Source organism: Garra rufa, chromosome 6 (assembly GCF_049309525.1).
Source record: "Garra rufa chromosome 6, GarRuf1.0, whole genome shotgun sequence".
NCBI lineage: Eukaryota > Metazoa > Chordata > Actinopteri > Cypriniformes > Cyprinidae > Garra > Garra rufa.
In genome coordinates this window covers 39,339,522-39,366,275 of record NC_133366.1, presented here as the reverse complement: position 1 = coordinate 39,366,275, position 26,754 = coordinate 39,339,522, and the positions used below count along the sequence as shown (strand labels likewise).

The following is a 26,754-nucleotide window of genomic DNA, read 5'->3' as shown; positions in this document are numbered from 1 at the left end:
CTAAACGGTCCTATCACAATAAAGGCAAAAATTTACCTTTAAAAAAGAATCTTTTCAACATCTTGTTCCTATCATTTCCGCTCAGGTAGGTGAAATATTAGGCTAATACATTTAACATACTTTACGGCCTATTAACTTTAGTTTTGCAAAATATCCCTTTCCTACTTACTAAGTCCTTCTCAATCTGATTTAACATCTTCCACACGTTTTTTCCATGGTATAGACAGCATAAATTAGCAAAACAACGTATTCAATGTGCAATCCATGCTGTTGTTTACATCCAAGTATCGATAATATGGCCGCGCATCCAGGTAACTGACCAAACCATGACGTAAGTGCAAACCCGATGTCCCCTTCAAAATATTTAAATAGCACATATTACCTATAAAGCTCTATAGATTTATTCAGAAGCCACAAATAATGTAAATTAATTTGTCAATATGTATGAGAACTTTGCAATTTTTAAAATGGCAATGGAACATGTTTTTTTTCTTCTATTTTGTGATGTATGTCTATCTAGGGAGGCACTCAATTGTAAGAAAGGGGCAGGGTTTAAGCAGGTTAAATTATTTACAACATAAAGCAAAACATGCACACATTTATCACTCACAAGATCAATAATGTGCATAAAGAAACAGACGAATTCATTTAATTTTGACTAACCAAGACGCCCCCACATATTGCACAACTTTATTTTTCATTTAATGGGCACAAACCACAAAGAGTGAGATGAAACCCAGTATAACATGCCTCTTTCATTTATCCATTATGGAAAATATATTTTCACACATGCAAACATGGACAAAGGCAGGTTTGAGGTTTCAGTTTCATTTATGTTACAAACTTCTCTTTAATACACACAATACCTTTACATCAACCCTCTTTTAAAAAACGTTTCATTTGAATCAAAACTTCCCTCCTATTCAGTATGGATAGATCCTGGTCTCTTCTGCTTGACTCTGTGATACCTTTTTATCTAACAGCACTGAATGAAGGAAAGCAAAAGGTTGACTATGTGGATTGTTCTCAATCAGTATCTTCACTTATGAAGGATGGGGGAATTTTTTGAAACAAACTGGAGAGGTGTTTAAATAGAAACCTGCAGTAGTCACTCAAACCCCTTGAATATAATTCAGTGTACATGGTTCACAAGAACTGTTCTGGCCCTTGCCAAACAAGCAGTAGAACTGCAGAAAGCCTGCTTCACAATCTCCCTAATTTCCAGTATCTTGAGCCAACAAAACAACCTACGATGGAAGGAGTCATGTGTATTCTCACACTTGCACATACTGAGACTTTAACAAGGTTAAAATGGTTGGTGAAAATGTTTAAGCAAAACAAGACGCGGCTCATTGTAGCCAAAGGTAGTCTTTGCACATCGGTTAAAGGTAAGAGTTCACACATGGAAAAAAGGTTTATGGCCTACACCGAGCTTTTGCGAGTGTTCAGATTATGGCAAAATGCGTGTGTACGCGACATGGCTGTGAGAATTACTACTGAAAATGTATGGTGGAGATTATCACATCAACCCTCAGGACAGTGTGTGTTTAGGCAGGTTATTCATGGCAGGGCTTGTATTTTTCTTCTCATTGTCTGGGCTTTGTCCTTCAGGTCTGGACGGCTGTCTGTTTCCATTGTAGCTAAAGAGCGCTGAAGCTGTTGCCGACCCTTCTCAGACAGACAATCCCACTGATCACTCTCTACAAACATAAAACAGCAATTTTAATAAGAAGGTTTCCATTAAACTTTCACATCTGCAAACTCGTCATCTATCGGTTTACCATTTTATACTAAAGTATTTTTGTCAAAAATTATATTACTAAACCGCAAAGTCATACATTTATGGCCATTTTACAGTTCGTGTTTCAAAACAATCAGCAGGTCCAAATTGCAGTTTCAATGCCGCCTCAAAGAGCTCTACACTATCCCAGCTGAGAAATAAAAGTCTTATTTAGTGAAACAATCTGAAATCTTCTAAAAAAAAAAAAGTATATATTTTTTTTTAAACACAGATGCTCATCTTGCATTAGCTCTGCGATGCACGTATATGATTTTGTTGGATACATCGTTGTTGGATGTTGATCTTGAAAGGTTCATCTTTGTACTTTATTTCAAAAAGGTACTGTAGGGTAAAAAAATGCCATTTCATTTTCTCCTCCAACTTAAAAATGGTTGTTTCACCTTTTATTTGTAAAGAGTGTTTGATATCTGTGCACGTTCGCTTTGTAAACACTGGGTTGGTACTTCCACCTATCTTTCCATTGTGACTACGTAATGCGTGAACCCATGCAAGTGCAAGTGCAAGACGAGCAGTTGTGGGTAAAAAGTATAATTTTTTTTTATTTTCAATAGATAAGACCCTTATTCTTTGACTGGGATTGTTTAGAACCTTTTGATGCTCCATTGAAACTGCAATTTGGACCTTCAACCTGTTGATCCCCACTGAAGTTCACATCCTCCTGAGACCCCGCCCATTGACTTATGTCCTCTGTAGTGGACATTGTGTTTTCATGCATTTTCTTTGAATTTTTTGAACTACTCTGTCAAGTCCTGTTGTACTGTGCAGAGGACATCCTGGGCTTTCTAGTGATATGTCATTTGATTGGCTGGCATGCTAGGAACCACTTCTTACACTGAATCCAAAATGGCCGGCATACAAATGAGCACATTTTTGGGAAGGAGAGAGATATGTAAAATTTTGCTTTTTTACATGTTTTTTACTATTATTATCACATATATATTTGTTTATTAAAGTGTCAGTAACAATACATTTAGCTTTCAAAGCTGTTAAATTGTTTATGATTCAAAATATCATCCTTTTTTAAATGTCAACTATAGTGGACATCAGGACCATCTTAATGTAATTAATGACTGCATGTTGTATGAGGCAGAACTGAAGCAGAGAGGATTTTTATAAGATAGTTGAGGTAGACTCTGACTTAGAGCTGTCAGCTGAGGATAAATTTGAATGTAACATACAAGAAGATGTTGAAGAAGAGGTAGAAATTGCAGGAGACTCAGATGAGAAGACTGAGACAGACACAGAGACAGAAAAGGAAGAACAGGAAAGGTGCCGCACTCTGTGGTTCTGCAGAAGGACAATGCACACCAGCAAATTCACTTCTGAATGGTTGAAGAAAAACAAAATGAAGACTTTGGAGTGGCCTAGCCAAAGTCCTGACCTAAATCCTATTGAGATGCCCACAGCATGACCTTAAAAAGGCGGTCCATGCTCGAAAACCCTCCATTGTGGCTGAATTACAACAATTCTGCCAAGATGAGTGGGCCAAAATTCCTGCACAGCGCCGTAACAGACTCATTGCAAGTTATGGAAAATGCTTGATTTCAGTTGTTTTGTTTTTGTTACATAAATGTTGGATTAATATCCCTTTACAGCCATATTCTGTACAGTTTTGTTGTCTGAGTTTGGCTGTCGTTTCGAACTAAAATTGTCCTGTGGTCCACTACAGTGGACATGCTGTAAAATTAAAAATAAAAACAAAACGTAAAAACTCTAAATTGTAGAATTCTTTTTTAACCCAAAGGATGTAGGAAATCACAAAAAAACAACAAAAAAGAGACACTTTTTTTCTTTGGTTCTCTGGAGGATATGGAGAAAAATCCTGGAATGTTTTCCTCAAAAAAAAAATGTGTTAAGCATATTGTCAATCAGTACAGCTAATATTTTAGTTTTTTACCTGGAACAGCTGAAATAACATAAAATGTAACTATTCTGTAATCAGCTATTTTTCTAAATGTCAGAGCAAATCAACACTACCTTCAATCCTCTTCAAAAGAAGTTCAACTACTGCCAAGGCGTCCGTTCTTACAGATGAATAGCTTTTGTTTTCTGTTGAAAAAAAAAAAAGAAAAAAGAAAAAGAATGATTCTTATGAGCCAAGTCTGAATAAAAGATTATTTAAATGATATGTCAACACAAACAATAATTCTTCTGTATAAAATAAAAGAATGTGTTTTTGGGAAGTTAACGGTCACCAAAACTGTTCGGTTACCAACATTCTTCAAAATGCCTTATTTCATAGGTCTTCAACCCTGCTCCTGGGGACCCACTGTCCTGCAAATTTTCTTTTCAACCTGCTTCAGCATGTGCATGTGACCCTTGATTACCTGTTTCAGGTATGTTTGATTAGGGTTAGAGCAAAACTCAGCAAAGTGGGTCCCCAGGAGCAGGATTTAATACCTAAGTTTAGAACTTGAAGGTAAGTCAATTTTCATTTTTGGGTGAACTATGTCTTTAACGTTTAGAAGTTCATGAGAAACTCCACCTAGTGGTGTTGCCAGGGCAGTGCAGGTTTCAGACAACATCTCAGTCAGAACAGCAGCATTCTGATGTTCCTTATCCAACAGCAACAATCTACAACATACACAAAAACACCTTACAGTCATTACAGCACTTAATATTTTTGCAATACATTGACCAACATTATTAATTTTCTACCAGCTATTTCCACAAAGAAGTGCAAAATTAAAGAACACTTAAAGGGATAGGGACTCAAAAATATAAATTGTGTCATTAATTGCCCATCCTCATGTTGTTCCAAACACACAAGACCTTCGTTTTTCTTCAGATTATAAATTAGGGTATTTTTGAGCTTTGTGACCCTGAATATACAGCAATGCAACTCAAACATTCCCAGGTCCAGAAAGGTAGGGACATCATTAAAATAGTTAATGTGACATCAGTGGTTCAACAATACATTTATGAAGCTATGAGAATACTTTTTGTGCATAAAGAAAACTAATTTCTTTTCTTCCGTGTCAGTCTCTGCCACCATTCACGAGAGTACCATGAGACATTCTCGGCATTCTGACATAAAACATCATCTTTCCTAGTTCATCATCTGTATATTCTGCTTCAAATAAGTAAGTCTGGCCAAAAAAAATGCAAGTCATTCTTTGTCGACATGTTTATGTATTGCTTGCGTCTTCCTCTGCTTGTAAACGAAGCACAGCGCATCCGGGTTCTATGTCACAACAACGGCTCTTCTGAACTTATGTCGAAGACTGACACGGAAGAGAATAAATTGTTGAATAAAAACTTTTTTTTTTTCTTGTAGATTTATAAAATCAAGATTGAACCACTAATGTCACATGGACTATTTTAATGATGTCCTTACTACCTTTCTTGGCCTGGGAACGTTTCACTTGCATTGCTGTCTATGCAGGGTCAGAAAGCTCTTGGATTTCATCAAAAACATCTTAATTTGTGTTTCGAAGATGAAAGAAGGTCTTACAGGTTTAGAACGACATGATGGTTAGTAATGACAGAATTACAATTTTTGGGTGAACTATGCCTTTTAAAATCCTGTACTTTCATTTTTAGAAGTGAATATATTTCCTACAAACAAGGCATTTGTTAGAAAACTTCAAAGATTTTTAGTATACTCTACCCCTGATAGAAGACCTTCAAGGCACGGAGGACTCCCAGTTGGACCCTCCATGTGCTCAACTTCAGTCTATCACACATTATGCTACAAACCTCATTCTGGAAATGATCTACAACACAAAACACATTCATCATACATAACTCTCCCCTGCGTGTACGTGCGTGCGTGCGTGCCTGAGACTTAAGTCTAAGTAACTGAGACTCACTCTGTGTCTGAATGGTTTTAGGCCAGGCCTTTCCAAGCGTCTCAAACGCACACAGCAGAACTTCTGTTTGTAATTCACGAGCTTTAGCATCATCGTCGTCATCGTCATCATGTCTCGGGGAGCTGGCACTTGTTGGCTGATTCTAAATAGAACAAAATTCTATTTTTAAAGTAAGTACTGATTGTGGGGCTCACGAATCAATAAAACACTTTTAGCAATATTGTTACACTGCAACCCAATTAGGATGAAATGCCAAAGCTTAAAAAAAAAAAAAAAAAAAAAAAAAAAAGGGATTTACTATTAGCCTGTAGGGTTTTCTGCACCTTTTTAATGATAGGAAGCACAACGTCTGTGATTTCCTGAAAACGATCCTCCTTTGTCGACTCCAAGATGTCTGCTGCACTGCGTAAGGCTGCCATTTTATAAACCAGGCTCTCTTTTTTACATTCCTTCAGCACCAGATCCAACACCTCGCTCACTGTGGGCTGACCTGCTGCAGGCTTCTGTAGCTCCGCACTACAAATAGAATCACATGTATATGAGAAATTACTCATAGGTTCTAATAAACCAGATTCAACAAGAGGCTTGTAATTTTCTGTTTACGGAAATCCTCTTAACAGGATAATTTCTGAGAATTAGGGGAAGCACAACATTTAAAAATGACCATATATTTAAAGGAATAGTTCACACAAAAATGAAAATTGGCTGAAACTTCACTCACTGCCAGATCATCAAAGATTTGGATGAGTTTGTTACTACATAGGAACAGATTTGGAGAAAATTCAACGGATACTCTGCAGTGAATGGGTGCCGTCAGAATGAGAGTCCAAGCAGCTGATTAACAAACATCACAATGAGTAATCCACACGACTCCAGTTCATCAAGTACCGTCTGGTGAAGTGAAAAGTAATAAATTCTTTATTTTACGTGACTTTAAATTTAAAACACTTAATGATAGATTTTTTTTCTTACAAAAACACAGGTTTTCACTTCACAAGACAATAAGCAACTGGCATCATGTGGATTATTGTGATGTTTTTATCAGCTGTTTGATCTCTCATTCTGACGGCACCCATTCACTTTAGAGGATCCATTGGTGAGCAAGGGATTTATTGCTAAATTTCTTTGTTTTGATGAAGAAACAAACTCATCTGCATCTTGGATGGCCTGATGGTAAGAAAATACTCTGCAAATTTTCACTTTTGAGTGAACTATACAAATATAAGTATGTGAAAGAGATAGTAGAGTCTAACCTGCATTTAGACACAACAGATCCAACAGCTTTCAACAGCTCTTCCTGTGGATATACAAGCCGTTATACTCACTGGCCACAAATCAAGAAAGAAATCGGTTTAAAACCAACCACTGAGATCATGTTTGTCTGTTTCCAGAGCAGACAGTGTTATTAATCCTTGCTCTGGTGCATAAAAGTCTTTCTCTCAGTGCAGAACATGTGTTTAAGAAAGAGTGAGTATATTACCTTCCCTGCCCAGGTGCGTCCTGCAAGCCCCTGTAGTAGTGCACTCAACACCATGCCCAGGTGAGGTGCTACCAGTGAGCCCGTTTGTTGCTTAGCAATAGTTGCCATGGCAGCGGCACCCTGAGCCTTCATCTTCCAGGACTGAGACTGCAGAGCCCTCTGAGTAATGGCTATGAGCTCAGTCATGTACAACCTGATTCCACCAAAGCTGCCTAAAAATACATAAGAATTCATTACAATTTATTCTCTTATCCTTGGCCTTTACACACACTATAATATGTAGAGGGGGGGGCTTAATTTTTATTTAACCAACACAAATTGATCAAAAGTGAGATTAAGAAGCATTTATTATGCTACAAAAGATTTCTATTTCATATAAATGCAGTTCTTTCAAACTTTCTATTCAAAATATTCCTAAAAAAATGTGTCACAAAATATTAAGCAGCACAATAATGATAAGAAGAAATGCTTACTGAGCACCACAATCATTATATTAGAATGATTTCTGATAGATCATGTGACACTGAAGATTAGAGTAATGGCTGTTGAAAATTCAGCTTTGCCATCATAAGAATTTAATTCTTAATTCTTAATTTAATTCATAAATTGTAATATTGCACAATATTACTGTTTTTAATCAAATAAATTGAGTTTTGGTAAGCACAAGAGACTTCTTTCAAAAATTAAAATCCAATAAAGATAAAAAATAAAAAAGTTGTTTTCAGTTAGATTATGTTAGACTCACATTGTAACTGAAATAAAATGTAAATGTTGCTTAGATATGAATAGAAAAATCTATATATTTCCATTATTTAAAAAATCCACATTGTTTTACACATTATTTTGGACTATGCGTGACGCTATAATATTGATGACATCAAATTTTTGCAGTGGTTGTGGCATGATGACAAGCATCCTGCCAGAATGGCATCTAGCGTTTCTTGTCTCTGCCATTTGTAAGTTTTTTCAGTAGCTGTGGTCTACTAAAAGCCTTAAAGGCATAAGGGCTAAAGTGGAGAGAACAAATACGCAGGTCTTTAGGAAGTTTTATTCGTCTACAGGCACCTTCCCATTCTTTTCTCCTCTTCTTATTACTAGGAAAGCAGTGAAGATTTACACCGCTTCTCTTGTTGCTCTTTGACTGAAAATACAACCAAAAGCTGCACAACGTGGCATCCCAGGTAAAAAAGTAGTATACTTTAGTCTATTATAAATATGAACTAAGTACATGAAGTATAAAACAAGTATGCTTCTACTTATTGTGCTTTATTTAAAGAGTATTTAATATGTACTTTTTAAAAGTATACTTCAAAAAATATGTAATTAAGTTCAACTTAAGAGTCCAAAAAGTAAGTATACTAATTTACCAGTAATCAAATTATTTTTTAAATGTACTTTTTGAAAGTGTACTTTGTTGTTAATGTATTTTAAATTGTCTAGAAGTTTATTTTTTTAAAGTGTATTAAATTTGACATAGAGTGGCAATTTCACTGTACTTATGGAAAGTATATTTTTTGGAAATCAATTGTTAGTATACTTTTTTAAACTGTACTATGATCTCACTTCATTAGAAGTGTGACTTCTGTACACTTACAGTACACTCTTAAATAAGTGTATAAAGCACTAAATATAGTTAGGAAGTGCATTTGTAGATCACTTGAAATATTACAGAGGCATACTAAATTAACAGTTTATAGTAATTAGAAGTATGATAGCAGTATGCACAAACTGTACTTAAACAACTATATTTGCACTGCAATGCCTTTTTAAGTGTATTTCCATTAGAATGGCGATACAATGCAATTGTACTGTAAGTGTGCTTAATTGCTCATGAATCTTGATGTTTATAGTAATTATAAGTATGATAGCAGTATGCACAAAATGTACTTAAACAACTATATTTGCACTGCAATGCCTTTTTAAGTGTATTTCCATTAGAATGGCGATACAATGCAATTGTACTGTAAATGTGCTTAATTGCTCATGAATCTTGATTTTCATTAGTGTATTTTAGTGCGCTTGAAGTCTAAAAAAAAGTTGTTCCATTTTAGTATACTATTTACACTAGAAGTGTAGTCAAGTAGATGTTAAGTTGAAGTTAATACATAATTGAATACACTTAACTATACTTGGATTTGACGAAAATAGTACACAATGTAGAAAATATACTTTAGTACACATTAATAAAGTATATTTTTAATATAATTCTTTTTCACCTGGGATCATATCAGTGTTTTATTTTCCAAGTTGTGTATTCAGAGCTGTGTTGCGGTAAAAATAGCAACAGGTCATGCCAGTAGCTCATCAAGTGCAACCATTTCATGTCATTGAAATAATGGGGCCCCATAGTCCAAAATATGTATAAAAAGGATGTGGATTTTTTTTTTTAAATAACGTAAATCTTTCATGAGTTTTCTACCACACATTTCAGTAAATACACAGGGTTCCCTTTAAGAATTTAATTCAGGTCATTCAAAATATAATGAATTTATCTGCAAAATCACATTTTCCCCTTCAAGAGTTGTCTATCTTAACCTACCAGGTACGTGTTCCTGCCAAACCTCAGACCACAGGTTGGCCTCAGCGCTTTCTCCTTTCTCTTCCTCAGGCTCCTGATGCATGCCCAGAAACGCCAGCGGCAGAGCCACTCCAGCATGAGCCTTCAACACATCAGGACTGTAGTGGCTGATGGCATGAACCACCAGACAACAGGAGGACTTGTACAGTGCCTCTGAAAATGACATAAAAACACTTCACAAACCTAGATCACCCATAAAGAAAAATGGGCTCGTCATTAACTCATGCTCATGTAATTTCAAAACCCTTTTGACTTTCCGTCTTCCATGGAACACAAAAAGAGACGTTTGGAGGTAATGGTCAAGCTGTTCTTTTAGTTTTTTCTTTTGTGTTTAGCTAAAGAAAGTCAAGTCATATAGGTTTGGAAGGACATGAGGCCATTCATATCTGTGACCCTGGACCACAAAACCAGTCTTAAGTAGCACAGGGATATTTGTACAGTAGCAATTGCCAAAAATACATTGTATGGGTCAAAATGATTGATTTTCAATTTATGCCAAAAATCATTAGGATATTAACTAAAGATCATGTTCCATGAAGATATTTTGTAAATTTCCTACCGTAAATATATCAAAATTTAATTTTTGATTAGTAATATGCATTGCTAAGAACTTTATTTAGACAACTTTAAAGGTGATTCTCAATATTTTTACAAACCATACATCAATGGAAAGCTTATTCAAAAAAATAAAATTGACCCTCATGACTGGTTTTGTGGTCCAGTGTCACATTTGGCTGAAATGTTCCTTTAATCCTCATACCCTCTTTCTCCAGGTACCAGGTGTTCAGTTTCTGCAGAAGCTTCTCAACACTGCTGTCTTTGGCTGTCTGATAGGGAAAACAAGAGCACTGTTTTGAAGCTTTTCAATTGTAATTCATTTAGGTTTAATTGAAAAATGTAAACATCTGTTTTCATACCCTGACCAGATGTCCAATGGCAAAGGCAAACGACTTCTGAATGACGCTGCTACGATCATTAATCCCATTTAGGAGAGCACTCATGAGTTTAGCTGTGAAAATATGCCCAAACACATATAAGACTTGTAAAATATACAAAACAGTGTAACTCTTATAATCTGTCAGTATGTGTTACCTGAATATGGTGTAAGATCTTGAGGGCACTGCACTGTCAATGACACAATCACACTGGCACATCCTCCCTACAACAGTACATAAAACTGTCAGCCTGTGTGTATGTGGGAGAAAAAGTGTACGACTGGCAAAAATCAAGCAAGATGTGTACCTTTGTTCCAAGTCCAATTCCACTCTTTAATAGATCACAAAGTTTTGGAACAAGCTCTCCTAACACAGACACATCCAAGTGCTGCAGACACTAAAAAACAAACACAGCTCACATAAATATTGCAGTCCAAAAACACACCTGTAAACGGTCACATGCATATTGATGTGTTTTTGCAATTAAATGGTCATGTAATTACCCATTTGGAATGCAGCTAATGCGTCATAAGGATAGACTTAATGCGTCTTACCATATTAATGGTTTCCATCATAGGAGAGGACTTGGCTGCACTTAACCTTGCGGCATCCATTGCACTCTGCCCCAGAAGGAAATGTGAAAACAATGAGTTCCGTACATTCAAGCCTTGTGTAATGTCTATACTGCTTAATATCATCAAACGAAATAGCAAAAATATTGACTGTTTTCAAATGCTCTCCACGGGCCAATGCTTAGACAAAACTAAGTAAATTAAGCAATAAATTAAATACACATTTAAATATATATATATATATATTATGTTATTTTGGAAAAATTTGGATTTATTGCTATTTTAGAGATGACCATACTACCTTTCCTGTTTTATACTGTGCTGCTTCAAAACAACGTCTTATGTATAAAGTGCTAAATAAATAAAATAACTTGAGCGGATGATCACAATGCTGCTTACCTTCTCTTGCTCTGTAGCTCTCAGACTGAGGTAATTGAGCACCTGCGGTTCCAGCACGCTCAGTGCCTCCAGCAAAGCCGGGATGAGTCGAGGAGCATGGGGCTTCAGACGGCTGCCTGCTGTCTTACTGATCTTCACTAGAGTCTGGATACTAAAACAAAGCGATACTCAGACTTTTACTCTGATTATAAAGATTTAATGTGGTTTGTTTTATTTGCATGTAGCTGGTAAATGCATACGTTCTTACCTGAGGGTCCGCACTTCGGTTACATTGCTGACAATGCCTTTGTCCAGTAGAGTTGGCAACAAAACAGCCACTGTCCTCTGAGCAGCAGCACCTGTTGATTCGCACATGCGCACACACACCTATTGGACAAACACAAACATGTCAGTTATCGATGGTGTCTCAGGAGTGGAGAATATTTGGGGTATCCAGAATTTAGTGCTGTAACTCACTTTACTGAGAGTCTTCAAAGTAAGATCTGCTGCTTTACGAACTGACTCCTATAATGGTAAACAAAGAAGATAGTTAAATATAAATAGCTGTAGAGTACAGAACAAAGCTAAATGTGCTAGATTCGCTTATTTCTCACCTTTATATCATCCAGAACCCGAAACAGAGTCTCCCAGATTTCTGACAGGCGGTCGATGATTTCATCTGCCTGCCTTCCACGTATCAGATCATTCAAAGCCAAACAGCTAGAAAAAAAAGGGCTCTGATGATTTGAACCCAATCTAGAAGGGAGGAAATCAATGTTCTTTCATTTAGACACATTACCTTGACTCCCGTACCCTCCACATGTTACTAGTGAGGTTGGAAATTACATCTTGAAGAATTTCCTTAAAATACTTCTCCACCTGTTAAAAACAGAAACAATATCATTGTAATAACAATAGCAATGTGATTAATTATTCTGAGTAATAATAATATCATCTTACAATGGTTTTATCTGTGACAAGAGCATCCCAGATGCTAGTCATGGCCTGCCTAATGGCCAGGTTGGGGTCAAACTGGTATCTGTAGAGACGGGGGACCAGCTGAGGCAGGAAAGGAGCCAGCTGCTCACCTGCTTTGGCTGCAATAATGTTAAACCCAAAAGCTGCCCCCTAGTACAGCACAGGAAGAGTCAACAATCATTTCATGCGATTGAAAAAGGCTCTGAACAATAAGTTACCAAGTCATAAACGATCACATCATGGTTAACGTAGCTTACCTTTCGGGAATTCCACATAGCATGGTGATTGGCAAGATTCATGAACTTATAAACAAGATCTGGTTGGTTTAGATCACTAGCCAGTGAACAGAGCTCCTTGTAGGTGGATAGTCCTTGTCTACAAAAAGAAAAGATCAAAACAATATACAATGAAAGGAAACATCCACTCTAGTAATCTTAATAAAATTTAAAGGATTAGTTCCTTTCAGAACTTCCAGAATAAAAATGTCCTGATCATTTACTCACCCCATGTCATCCAAGATGTTTATGTCTTTTTTTAATTCAGTCGAAAAAAGGAAAGAAGGTTTTTGAGGAAAACATTCCAGTACTTTTCTCCATATAGTGGACTTCAATTAATAACGCATTAGAGCCAATGGTTTGAAGGTCCAAACTGCTTCTTCAATGCATCTTCAAAGGGCTCTACACAGTCCCAGCCAAGAAATAAGAGTCTTATCTAGCGAAGCAATTAATAATTTTCTTAAAAAAAAAAAAAAAAGTATATACTTTTTAACAAGAAATGCTTGTCTTGCATAAGCCCGACCTCACGCATTGCGTAATCATGTTGGAAAGGTCATGTGTGATGTAGGTGGAAGTAACGACCTAGTGTTTTCAAACAAATGTGCAAAGAAAGTCAAACGCCCTTTAGAAAAAAAAAAAAAGGTAAAACAACAATGTTGGACGATTTTGAAGTTAAAGGAGAAAATGAGATGGAGTCTTTCGCTCTACCCCTTTTTGAACCAAAGTACACAAACAAAGAACTAACCAAGCATGATCTTTTAAACATGACTTAATGATGTGTGAAGATGCGCATGCGTATCACAGAGCTAGTGCAAAGTGAGCATTTTTGGTTAGAAAGTATAATTGTTTATACTTTTTATACTAAGCTGGGATCGTGTAGAGACCTTTGAAGCTGCATTGAAACTGCAATTTGGACCTTCAACCCATTGGGACCCACTGGTCCCAAATCCTGGAATGTTTTCCTCAAAAACCTTCATTTTTTATCGACTGAAGAAAGACATTTACATCTTGGATGACATGGGGGTGAGTAAATTATCAAAAAAATGTTCATTCTTGAAGTAAACTAATCCTTTAAACTCTCAAATCTGTGAAGTCTTACTCCTTAAAATGTTCCTAAACAAACTGAAATATAATCAGTAAACTAAAAGAAGGACATACCCATCAGGTGCTTTACCAAGTGCCTCCCCCTGGAAGACTTCAGTGCTCTCTGAGACATCGTGTTTGGCTCTAAAACAAAATTTTCACAGCTATCAAATAAGTCAGGAACGAAAAATGCACCTTGCAATTTATCCAAGTGTCCATAATATATTTTTATGTGATGCAAGTCATTGAAAAAAATAAAAGTTCCGATACTGAACTGAATCCAATTAGTAGTCTATATAGAGTAAGTGCTCTACGTTCTGGGGCTTGGTAAGTCTTAGTAATGCAAATGATCACAAATCATACTCCAAAAGTGAATAATAATGAAAGGAACCAAAAATAAGCTGGTTTATAAATACCTTTTGCCAGTCATGAGAGTTTCCACAAGGGTTGATACCAATTCCTGTTGATCCTGTTCTCCTCCAAGCTCGTAAACCAACCCAAGTCCTTTAGACGCCACATCTTGGCTGAGTTCTACACACACAGATCATCACTATCAATCTTACCCATAAGCACCCCGACTTTATATTGTCAACATGTAATGTGACCTTTTAAAAGAGCAGTATCATAATAGAAAAGTATGTGACTTACCATCAGGATCAGACAAGACAGAAATAAAGGCAGTCTGTATCTCTTTCAGATGAGACTATTAGACAAAGAGAGAACAGAAACTTTGTAATGTCAATGTTTATTTGTGTGTGTAAATGGGAGTGCATTGTGTGCATATTTACCTGTATTTCTTTGTGATGGCTGAGCTTCTTAACTAGAGACAGAAGCCATATGCAGGCAGCCTGCCGAACATGAGGGTTTGGACTCGGGATATATTTTGACAAGACAGAGCTCAACACCCAGGGCACTATATCATTATTCTTCCCATCTGATAAAAATAAAAATGAGAAAGAGAGACTTCTTTCAAAAACATTAAAAAAAACCTTAACTGATCGACCACATAACAACTGAAATAAAAGCATTCTTGAGGCACAGTGCTTTCCTTCCCACTGGCAATGTTTCAGCTTTGTAACAGAGCTGTGATTTCTGCTATACCCGACTAAATATTTCCTTTAACCCTTTATAGGGCGAGGCACCATATTTGATCACTTAATCAAACATTTTCAATAGCGTCTGCCTCCCTTGTATGAGATCGTGTAAGCACATGGATTTGTCCCAGCCAATCAACAGATGTTAGTCTACATCACGGATAGCGACACAATGGCATCTGACCAATCGGAAGTTGTCTGGGGCGTTTCAAACTTCAACGTGCTTCCGGAATGAGAAAATGCTGATTTACGCTTCTACTTTGTCCCACAAAAACGGAGAAAGCATCGAAATGCACAATGGTAAGTCAATGAAACTCACACATTATATAGCTGAATAGTTGTGTTATATGGTGATATAGACGTTGTTTGCGTTTGATTTCTAGAAATTAGTGAACGATGTGGTAAAAAAAATGGTGTGATCATATTTGATCATACGCCCGTTTGTGGTAACACAACAGAATGTCCATTTTTAGACATACGCCCGGTTCAGGTAAAAGTAAGGCAAGTGATAGTTTGGCTGTTTTTATGCCTGTTTTTTGTCCACTGAATATTGCAAAGGCTTGTATACCATGATGCAGTAATCCAGTGTCAAACTTAAACCATTTATTGAAATGATCAAGAAATAAACAGTGAAAAATTTGTAATTTTGGTTTTAGTACCAATAGATTGGTGTTTATTATTTCTACTAAAATAGGTGGTACCACCAGTACTTAATGCTATTTTTTTCAGTTCTTATTATAAATTTACTATTTATGTGAATATTATATGTTTTCAGTAGATCTGCACTTTTCTTTCACAAACAAATCAACATGGGCTTGATACTGACTCAGAAACCTTTTCTTTCGCAGCTGTCTACTCAACAATTCTATGGATAGAAGTCAGTTTTGTTGTGCCAGCTGACCCCATCTAGGGTTCTGACGAGGAAGACAGCAAGATTTTTAATTTCCTAAATTAATATTCTGTTATGTTTTTGTGTTCACACACACATATATATATATATATATATATATATATATATATATATATATATATATATATATATATATATACATTTTTTGTGTGTGTGTAAATTGTTTCTAAATAAATATTCTATGAATATTATATATGTTTTATGTATTTATTTATGCCTTATATTTAAAATGTATACACATTTTTTGGGGGGGAAAAAGATACCATAGACCGGCAAGTAACTATATATGATCACTTCATTTAACCTAATTTTCAACATAAAAACATTAAAAAAAAATTTAAGTCACAAAAGTTTAAAGGTCTTGTAATAACCTCCAATAACACTCTGGGGTTGAATTTTTGAATTTCCAAGTATTTCAATGAGTGCCCTATAAAGGGTTAACAGCAACCATAAAATTATAAAATGTTTATTGGAGGTGAGCCATTGCTACCAGAACTGCTACCTTAAAAGTTGATCATCATGATATCTAATTTACATGAGGAGTGTGATCACATTTATATCTAAATGGTAGTTACTTTATATTCCTGATGCCTTGTCCCAAGATGCCCCAAATACTTTTTTAATTTTCAGTCAAGTGAACAATCAGTTTTACTGACAAGTGTAAAAGATATTTCCCTTGAGTGTTTAAACCCCATCTGAAAACACAGTACTCTTTCTCCATCTTTCTCACACTTTCTACTTACTGTCTGGAGGGCAGTATTGGTCTTCTGTGCATGTCCACACATCTCGGGCAGCTCCAGAACAGCTTCCTATAGCAGCATTAGTTAAAGCCTCACCCACAGTAAACTGTAGCTCCACCTGCTTGGCCTAAAGAAACCCAACACAAACATTTCACAATAAGACGTGAAGAAATGGCCATGTTTTTTCCCTCCACATTATTTATTTAAAATGAATTAAACTAAACTTGAGATGTTAAAAACTTGAGGCTTTAAAAGTGAAGTGTCATGAAGAGGGTCACAACATTACCTCTACTGAGTCCATGAGGCCCTGCAGGAGTTTCTTCTGGTGTGGGAATTCACCATCTCCCACCGGCAGGAACCCAAGAGTCTGGATGGCACGTTCTTTCATCTGACAACACAAACAGAAGATGATCAGTACCACAAAACAAAAAAGTCTTCATTTCATTGAGGAAACAGTGTTAAAATTGATTTACGCAGAAGCGCTTATTTGGATGAACAATGCACAAATTAAAAACACTCAGTCTGTGAATGTGCATTTTGTTTTACCTTGCCAGTCTCTTTTCCAGATGGGATCCTGGCAAGCAGATTATCCACTAGACTGAGTTTTGTGAAGCCATTTCCATCCGCTGGTATCAGCAACACGCTGTTACGCCCAATCTCTCCCAATGCTGTCACAGCAGCAACTGTCAACAGAGGAGACTCGCTATCCAAAAACGAACCTGCAGACAAGACATTAGTAGCTGTTTGTTTAATTAAGTAAATATAATTTGTTTTTCTCGTAGCAATAGTTAACCAAAGAAAGAAAGAGCATCCTAATATCAAATGTGTGAAGCTCTGTGAAACAGCACATACCGATGGTTTTTGTGGCCATGGCAATTAGTTCTTCATTTTCTTTGGGAGTTGGCTCAGTAGGCATTAAGCTCCGCCTCTTATTCATGTATCTGCCCACCATGTAGCCCAGAGCCAAGATGGCACCATGCTGAGTCTCAGGACTCTAAATGTAAAAAAAATAAAAATAAATGTAAGTAATACATTTATAGAAATGTGATTCATTTTTCAATTATATTATACTACATAATTTTAAACATACATGTGTGTCCTTAGTGATCTTAATCAGGTTTTGTACAGCAGTTCTAAGTTCATTTCCAGACATAGTAGAGACAACTACTGCATACAGTTGTGCAGCCAATTCACGCATGTCTTCTTTATTAGTGTTCATGAGACCCTGCAAAACAAACATGATTAATTAACAAAATAACATTTTTATAGTCATACATACTTAAAGTCAAATACATAGTTTAAAAGTTTTGGTTCAGTAAAAAATTTTTTAGTAGCAGTCTTAAGTATCACTTGATTTTTCAGAAACTGCTCTGAAATCAAACATTTTGCGCAACACGTTAAAATCTTAACTGTAACTTTATCAACTTAATGCATACTTGTTGCATAAAAGTATTTATTTATTTCTAAAACTGACAGTAATAGACATTTAATATAATATAATATAAAACAATAATTACTTTAATCCAGTCAATTTTGTCCACAAAGTTGGGGGTAAGTTTCTCTGGGCACACAGAGACCACTTCCAGAAGACAGTACATCACTGGGATACCTGTATTAATGAATTAGACCACATCATCAGATCGCAACGAAATAAATGTGACCCTGGACAACAAATCCAGTCTTAAGGGTCTTTTTTAAAAACTGAGATCTATACATCATCTGAAAGCTGAATAAATAAGCTTTTCATTGATGTATGGTTTGTACAATATATGGCCGAGATACAATATTTGAAAATCTGGAATCTGAGGGTGCAAAAAAATCTAAATATTGAGAAAATCGCCTATAAAGTTGTCCAAATGAAGTTCTTAGAAATTCATATTACTAGTCAAAAATTAAGTTTAGATATATTTAAGGCAGGTAATTTACTAAATATCTTCTGTGACCATGATCTTTACTTAATAGCCTAATAATTTAGCATAAAAGAAAAATCTATAATTTTGACCCATAAAGTGTATTTTTGGCTATTGCTGCAAATATACCTATGCTACTTATGACCGGTTTTCTGGTCCAGGGTCACAAATCTATAATCCACTTTATCCATTTCCCATAGATTAGGTTCTACATATTAAATAATATAGGCAGTACATTCCAAATTTAGATAATCATACTGCCCAACCCCATTAAAAAACATGTAAACTCTTCACCTCCTACAGCTGACAGCAGCTGTTGCAGTAAATCCATGTACACATGAACTGGATTGGCCTCTCCTCCTTTAGTGGCTGAGGAAGGATAAGCTTCATTTGACAATAATGACTGAACATAGCGTCCAATAACAGGAGCATCATCCTGCATGTCCATCAGGCTCTGACATGTAGATGTGGCACCAGCACTATAAGCTAAACACATCCTCAGATAAAGAACTATCTGTAGAAACAAAAGAGCATTTGTTCAAGTAAAAAACGTGGCATATTTCTTAATTAAATAAAATAGTGAAAGAATTCTTAAGTGTAAAGACAGTTAGTTTACCTCTCCAAATGTGGCAGGATTAAAAGGCAATGTGGAAGTTCCAACAATGTATTTTGCAGGAGTCTTCAACCTCTGTGAAGCCTATGACACAAAACAACAAAGGGTCAACCACTATTCATTACTTAACAGGATAGTTACTCACTTCATCTTGGAACACAAATTAAGATATTTTTGATGAAATCTGAGAGCTTTCTGACCCTGCATAGACAGCAATGCAACTACCATGTTTAAGGCTGAGAAAGATAGTAAGGATATCGTTAAAATAGTCCATGTGGCATCAGTGGTTCAACCGTAATTTTTCCAAGCTATGAAAATATTTTATGTGCACAAAGAAAACAAAAATAACGACTTGGATTAAACCATTCTGGGCCTTGAACATGGTAGCTGCACTGCGGTCTACGCAAAGTCTGAAAGCTCTCAGATTTCATCAAAAATATATTAATTCGTGTTCCAAAGATGATTGAAGCTCTTATGGGTTTGAAACTACATGATATATTATATAGTTTCCGAACAACATCAGAACAGACCTGGAGAGTCATTTGGGGTCATGACACACCAGTTATAACTAAGTAATAACAAATCAAAACACCACACCTTTTCCTGGATGTAGCTGACCATCTCAGGGAACGACGGCATGGGCCTTGATCCCTCTTTCTCTGTCTTCGTAGAGGGGATAGACTTAAGGGCTCGCCGAGCTTCCCCAGACACCTCCTCACGACTGAAAACACAAGTCATATGATGCACAGCTTTCATAACAATGCTTAACTGAAAACATTAAAAGGAACTCCAGGAAGTGAAAGTATAAACTCACGGATCTCCTGCAGCCAGCAGTAAGAGATATCGAGAGGCCACGTGATCAGGAGCAAACACTGTGCTGGCAAATTTCATCGCTACCTGACGCACCTGTACCTCCGGCTAACACAAAATCAAAAGCAACAGGACATTACACACTGTAAATTATGTTATGTTGTATTTATTCATTTACTCAAAGTTGGGTTACATAACTTATTGTATCACACAGGGGATAATTCAACCAAAAATGAAAACTGTCATTAATAACTCACCCTCATGTCGTTTTAAACTCGTAAGACCTTCGTTCATCTTCGAAACAAATCAAGATATTTTTGATGAAATGCGAGCGCTTTCTGACCCTGCATAGACAGCAACGCAACTACCACATTCACGGCCCAGAAAGGTAAAGACATCAATAAAATAGTCCATGTGACATCTGTGGTTCAACCGTAATTTTATGAAGCTATGAGAATACTTTTTGTGTGCAAAAAACAAAAAAAACAAAAACTTTATTCAACAATTCTTCTCTTCCATGTCAGTCTTTGATGGTAGTTGAGTTGCTTTCTATGCAGGGTCAGAAAGCTCTTGGATTTCAAAATATCTTAATTTGTGTTCTGAAGATGAACGACGGTCTTGCCGGTTTGAAACTACATAAGGGTACGTAATTAATGTAGGATTTTCATTTTTGGGTGAACTATTTCGAGTTGAAGTGTGTAATTTCATATTTAGTGTTGACAATTTTGTTTCTTCCTTCTCTTAAGTGCTTGTAATAAGACATTTTTTAAATAACAAACCTTTGTGATATATGCAGCCACAAGTGCTTCCATTAAGTTCAGAAGCGCCCCCTGAAGATGAGCATACGCTCCCACCATCATTGACAAGGCCTCCAGTATGGCCAATCGCACATCAGCATCCTCCTGTTTCCATTGAGAGAATCCAGATTAATATTTCACAACAGATCATGTAGCAATAACAGGATAACTTCTGATTAAAATGTGTATCAAACAAACCTTGCACATGGACTCAAAGAACTGCTGTACCAATGCAATGTCTTTCGTGAAAAGCTGAGGCATTCGACTGTTATAGCAAAGACGAAAAAAATACACATCTTAATTCATATTAAAATTTATAACAAAATTTTTAATATATTGTTTAGCTATAAAAGGTTTATATTACCTTGAGAGTTTTCCAACAGCAGAATAGGCCATACATAGTAGTTTGGGGTCCTTATAATAAAATAATAAATTAAGGTCACTTTCATGGACACTTCTATAAAACAGTCATAATCTAAGTTACAATTAAAACTTAAATTTTTCACAATGTGTTCATACCTCTTTATATTCATTGATAAGTTTGGTAAGTCCGTTCAGCAGCATCAAACCCAAAGGTTTGTTGGTATCAGGGCACCTTCAGATTAAAAAACAATTATTATTACCTTAGACAGACTATGTGCTGCGAACGCACACACACAAAAAAAGCACTTGTGAAAGTTGCAAGTCACCATCAATAAAATATTGGCTATAATATAGCAACCCATTCAAAATTGACACTTACACCATACAGATATGATGTACAAACTGCAGAGTGAGGGACAGAAGTTTGTTGTTGGTGTTTGTTCCGAAAAGTCCATCATAGACAACCTAAACAAACAGACAGTCACTGTTACAATGACATCCTTTGTACAAGTTAAGACATACTGCTGCATGTCCTTATTTGTCTCTCTCAACATGCATCTCAGCTGCATTCGCTTTCATTCTGTCAAACGCTATCTTTCTGACCTGTATATTAGCAGGAAAGCACTCGGCAGCCAGTCTGGAGCGGAGAAGATGAGGCAGAATCTTCATCTTGACTCTAGTGCTGACCGGCTCATGCTTCAGCTCCTGTTTCACTGTGGCACCCTGGGAAAAGAAAACACACACTTATGTAGAACACCGCACTGAATATAAAAGTAATAACAGTATTAGACTGACCACGTGTAATGTATGTAACTTACTTTAGTTTTGAGTGGAATATCACCCAGGTAAACTTTATACATTTTGTTGATAATGAGTGGATTGTTCCAGTCAATAATGCTGCAGTTCAAAACAGGACACAAGAGATGCGTTTCAATATCAAGACCTCATGATTTAATTTGCCATGTCATTACAGAAAGCCTCACCTCTGCTTGCTTTTCAGTTCTAGATCAGCCGCTGTGGCGACACTGTGTCGGGTGTCACTTGAAGCCACGACTAAGTGAATGACTGTTTCAACCTCAGGCACCTGCTCTGCCTCTATGAACTTCACAATTCCCAATTTACACTGCAAACACAATGATGAAGAGGTTACGCAGTGAAGAAACATAAAGAGTAAACTGGTTATTTCAGTTCATTCGATTTTGAGCAATCAATGCAACTTCACCTGCTCCAGTTGCTCTGGGCTCCACTGAGCTTCTCCAATGACTCTTTTAACTGCATAGACACTCATTCCAGGAGGAGGCTGAGGGAGACCTTGTGCTGCCGTGGCTCCTGCTCCAGATCCCCCTTGTGGAGATGAAGGAGCCGGACGACTTGGAGGCTCATTTAACACAAACCTTAAATCATTTGAAAAATAGAGTTAATGAGATTCAGGAAAACTGCATTGACATGACCAGCTACAACTTATTGTACACATCCACTTGACATACCCATATGGCATCAGAAGAACATCCAGCATGAACTCTAAGAGCAGTTGTACAGTTTTGGGCCTCTCCGTCAGGACAAATGGGGAAGCTTTAGATGGCTCTGATGGATATTTCATATGATACAGTGTAGGAATGAGCAGGTGCATCAGGCTAGAGGGAGAAGACACAGGCTACATCAATACAATTCAATAATGACATTTACAAAATGTGGGTTTATATCAGTATACATGCACACTACCATTTTTTAATTCTTTCATTCACTTTTATTCAAATTACCTTTTTCGTCTCATAAGACCAGGCGCAGCCATTTGTAAATGTTATGACTCTGGCTTCCGGTCTCATCACGTCCAGCTATTTTTTAGCTGTACAAAAGCTTGTTTTGCTGCTTGTTATTGCAAATTGGTGTGTCTTACCATATTTTTTATGTATTATCCTAATTATGAGCACACTAATTATTAATATTAAGCAACACAACTGTTTTACCATTGATAATAATATAAAACACATATTTTAAATATCATATTAGTACTGCCCTTTAGTTTCAGAGAAGACAAAATAAGTATAATTTACCCTGACCATTCTGTTCAAAAAGTTTACACTTTTCGACTTTGGTGAAGATCAGATGACATTTTATGACTAGTTAATGCAGAAAACCAACAAGTTAACAGACTTTTTCTAAATAAGTTACTAATTCAACTGTCAAAAATATAAGAAATTTAATTGATATAGATTCTCTCCATCTAATTAAAAATCCTGATTCTTCACTACATCACAAAATTAGTATATTAAGAATGACTTCTGAAGGACCATGTGACACTAAAGACTGGAGTAATGGCTGCTAAAAATTCAGCTTTGCCATCCCAGGAACCAATTACATATCAAAAGTATGTAAAATAGAAAATAGTTGTTTTAAATGATTATTTATATTGTGTTTTACAATATTACAGCTTTTACTGTATTTTAATCAAATGAATGCAGCCTTGGTGAGCTTAAGAATCTAAACTCTAAACTTTTATGACTAGAAATTATAAATGTCTTATAATTACTTTCAGTGTGTAATCTGCAGCTGGGTTTCCATCCAAAGTTGCGAAATTAACTTATGCGCAAAATTTGAATATCACATAAAACATTTGCGAATAAGCACCGTTTTCATCCAGCGTCACTTCTGGCACTAAACATCACTAAGAAAAGTAGGAGAAGCCACTGAATATAATAATTTTCATATATAATAAATTATTGAACCCCAGAGAGCAGATGAAACACAATAAATGCAGTCACTGCTTTCATTTCTGTTTGGGAACAGTCTTGTAAGACAGTTCTGGGAGGCAATTATATTGAAATACTTTGACGGCAGACTTTGCTCAGGCATTTTAGACACTGTGTAATGAGATCGGTCCGCTGGTTAGTGACTTATCCCATCTCATAGCGCACATGACGTTTTTGGTGTGTGTGGAGGAACCTATTCGCAAAATGTGTTTCCATCTCCCATTATTCCCATTATCCATTTTTCGCACAATGCAAAAACCACCTCAAGTGACATAAAAACTTTTTTTTTTTAAATGAAGGGAATATTTTTTTTTACATTTTGGTATTTCCATGACTTGTTTCTGATGCGATACTTCAAAATGCACATAAAAGCAGGGTGATGGAGACATAGCTAATATCTTTATAACCAGTTACATTCTACCTTAATAAATAAACAACATTATTTCATTCCAAATAAAGCTGAAACTAACCTGTCCTGCTGGGGCTGAGGTTTGCCCTCCATTGCTGTGAGCAGAGTAGGTGCAAGCTCACACTGTTTGGAAACCTCCAACCTAGGATAGCCCATCTTTATGTAAATGATAGTGAAGTTCTGCAAGCACAAACACAGTCACTGTAAAGTCAGCATAAAGAAGTGACATCTCAAGGTTAATAACATTAAGAATTGACAGTGATGATAGTAACTTAGGTGTACAATCATACCGTGACAAAAGATGCAGCTGCAGGGTCCTGATACTGAACCAACAGTGTCTCCACAGGAAGCTGAATCCTGGGTCGACTTTTTATCCTTTTGTTCAGGTGTACCAGCAACTCCATAACCTAAAGAGGACAATAACATTTCCAGATCTTTAACAGATCTTATTTGAAACTATCCTCATGGGTCCTTCTTTGGGACTATGAATCCCTAGAGGAGTGACCTTAACAATGTAGAGTTTTGTACTTGCATCTCTCATAAAAACCATACACATAAACAAATATATATATATTTTTTTCATTTTGTACTTCTCTTCAGAAGCTCCAGACGTTGTTTCCAAGAAGACAAAATAAGTATAATTTACCCTGATTATTAGACTTTTTCACTTCAGTAAAGATCATTTGACATTTTATCACCAACTAATGCAGAAAATCAACCGGTTAACAGACTTTTTCTAAAAAGATGAGTTGTTTATTAGAAACGTTAGAAATGTGTATTTTCCCCACAAAACTGAAAATGCTGATTCTTTACTGTGAACAGCTTTCTTTATCTCACACACTTACTTTCTTGCGAACTCCCTCTTGGACACTTGATAGTTTGAGAAGGACAGGAGGCAGAAATTTGGATATAATATCCTGCAACTGCTCATCTGTTTCTGCATGACCCAAGCGCAAAAACACACGCTCCAACTGGTCTATAATGAGAAACAAAGAGAAAGTAAGTGACAGTGTTCAAAGTAAGCAGGACTAACTTACCTATTTTCAAATTGCTTTGAATGAAAAAAATCTCATATACTTTCTATATGATCACAGATTCATTATAAGAAGCTTATTCTTTAATCGAAACGATTTATTAAAGAGATACCGAGAATTACTGCAGTGCATGTAACGTTATGTCCCTGGCATAAGTGCATTTTATCGGCTCTCTATAAATCAATTCACAATGAAATTATTTAACAAGCTAGCAGTAAACAACAGAAAATAAGAATAACTGCAAATACAGATAAACTGCAAATACAGACGCTATAATCGCTAGTTGGTTAGCCTGTGATCTGAATAGCCTCACTGCTAACCAACGTTAACGTTTATTATCTACATACGTATTTCTCACGCTGTCAATAAATGACAGCTAGTTCTGAACCACTATGACATTTAGATAACGCTATTTTTACGGGAAATAGATGCTGTAGTGTCCGCTAATTTAGACAAGCCCAAATGAGGTACTTTCATTTTGGAGCATGACTGAGCATTGGGCCTCTATGAGCATATACTAGCCGGCTAGCTGCCAAACTGATTCACTTTACAAATATTTATTTATGTAACTGCCGATTAACAAACAGACAGCACGGTGAACTCAATCTTCATAAGAGTGACAAATAATAAAGAGGGTACTGAAAACAAGCATGCAGTAATGAAGAAATAAAGCATGTAGAATGAGTTAAACTTACTGAGCTCGTCCTGTGCAGCCATGTTTGAAGTGAAGTCACCACCAGCACTGCCACTCCTATTGAGGCAACATCTCTCTCTCTCTCTCTCTCTCTCTCTCTCTCTCTCTCTCTCTCTCTCTCTCTCTCTCTCTCTCTCTTGTTAAAATTCATTTCATTACTATTACGAAAAAGCAGATTAGCTTCTTACAAAGACAAATGCTTCAAAAATCAAATAGATGTCTAAATTAAGAAGATAAACATATTTGACAAATGACATACATTCATTAAGCAATATAGCCTACACTACCAGTCAAACGTCTTTGAACAATAAGATTTTTAATTTTGTTTAAAAAGGTCTCTTCTGCTCACCAAGTCTGCATTTATTTAATCCAAAGTACAGCAAAACAGTACCATTTACAGTAAAAAAAATATATATTATTTTTACCATTTAAAATAACTTTTCTTTTTGAATATATTGTAAAATGTAATTTATTCCGGTGATTCCAAAGCAGAATTTTTAGCATCCAATCAGATGATCCTTCACAAATTATTCTAACATTCTGATTTTCTGCTCAAAAACATTTTTTATTATTATTATGTTAAAAACAACTGAGTAGAATTTTTTAGGTTTTTTTGATGAATAGAAAGTTCAGAAGAACAGCATTTATCTGAAATAGAAAACTTTTGTAACATTATAAATGTCTTTATAATCACTTTTGATCCATTAAAATTATTCTTGCTAAATAAAAGTATTAATT

At 36.1% G+C, this 26,754-nt stretch overlaps 1 protein-coding gene across 1 annotated transcript; it reads right to left on the bottom strand.

Moving 5' to 3' along the window:
• Window positions 1–812: 812 nt before the first annotated feature.
• On the bottom strand, window positions 813–26,042 carry ecpas (Ecm29 proteasome adaptor and scaffold). The gene is made up of 49 exons (XM_073842120.1): window positions 26,018–26,042; window positions 25,134–25,264; window positions 24,579–24,695; window positions 24,350–24,468; window positions 22,617–22,763; window positions 22,352–22,523; window positions 22,113–22,252; window positions 21,948–22,026; window positions 21,733–21,852; window positions 21,509–21,594; window positions 21,286–21,361; window positions 21,131–21,180; window positions 20,965–21,031; window positions 20,749–20,871; window positions 19,974–20,077; window positions 19,757–19,880; window positions 19,163–19,243; window positions 18,841–19,060; window positions 18,154–18,245; window positions 17,727–17,861; window positions 17,489–17,630; window positions 17,183–17,355; window positions 16,923–17,024; window positions 16,640–16,763; window positions 14,681–14,826; window positions 14,541–14,595; window positions 14,309–14,423; window positions 13,968–14,036; window positions 12,792–12,909; window positions 12,517–12,684; window positions 12,356–12,435; window positions 12,171–12,276; window positions 12,034–12,081; window positions 11,825–11,943; window positions 11,578–11,728; window positions 11,161–11,226; window positions 10,914–11,003; window positions 10,764–10,830; window positions 10,589–10,680; window positions 10,432–10,498; window positions 9,633–9,824; window positions 7,094–7,305; window positions 6,867–6,910; window positions 5,937–6,129; window positions 5,614–5,755; window positions 5,412–5,517; window positions 4,287–4,375; window positions 3,779–3,850; window positions 813–1,700 (listed from the first exon to the last, which is right to left on the bottom strand). Exons 1-49 carry the CDS (start codon window positions 26,037–26,039, stop codon window positions 1,561–1,563), a joined length of 5,493 nt encoding a protein of 1,830 aa, XP_073698221.1. The 5' UTR covers window positions 26,040–26,042; the 3' UTR covers window positions 813–1,560.
• Window positions 26,043–26,754: the final 712 nt, after the last annotated feature.

Excerpts from the sequence above, each read along its gene's own strand:
- ecpas (XM_073842120.1), bottom strand. The coding sequence starts at position 26,039 with ATGGCTGCACAGGACGAGCTCA. Across the intron at positions 25,265-26,017 it reads GGCTGCACAGGACGAGCTCA|ACCAGTTGGAGCGTGTGTTT; the intron begins GTAAGTTTAACT and ends TTCTCATTATAG. Across the intron at positions 22,524-22,616 it reads GTTCTTCTGATGCCATATGG|GTTTGTGTTAAATGAGCCTC; the intron begins GTATGTCAAGTG and ends AAATGATTTAAG.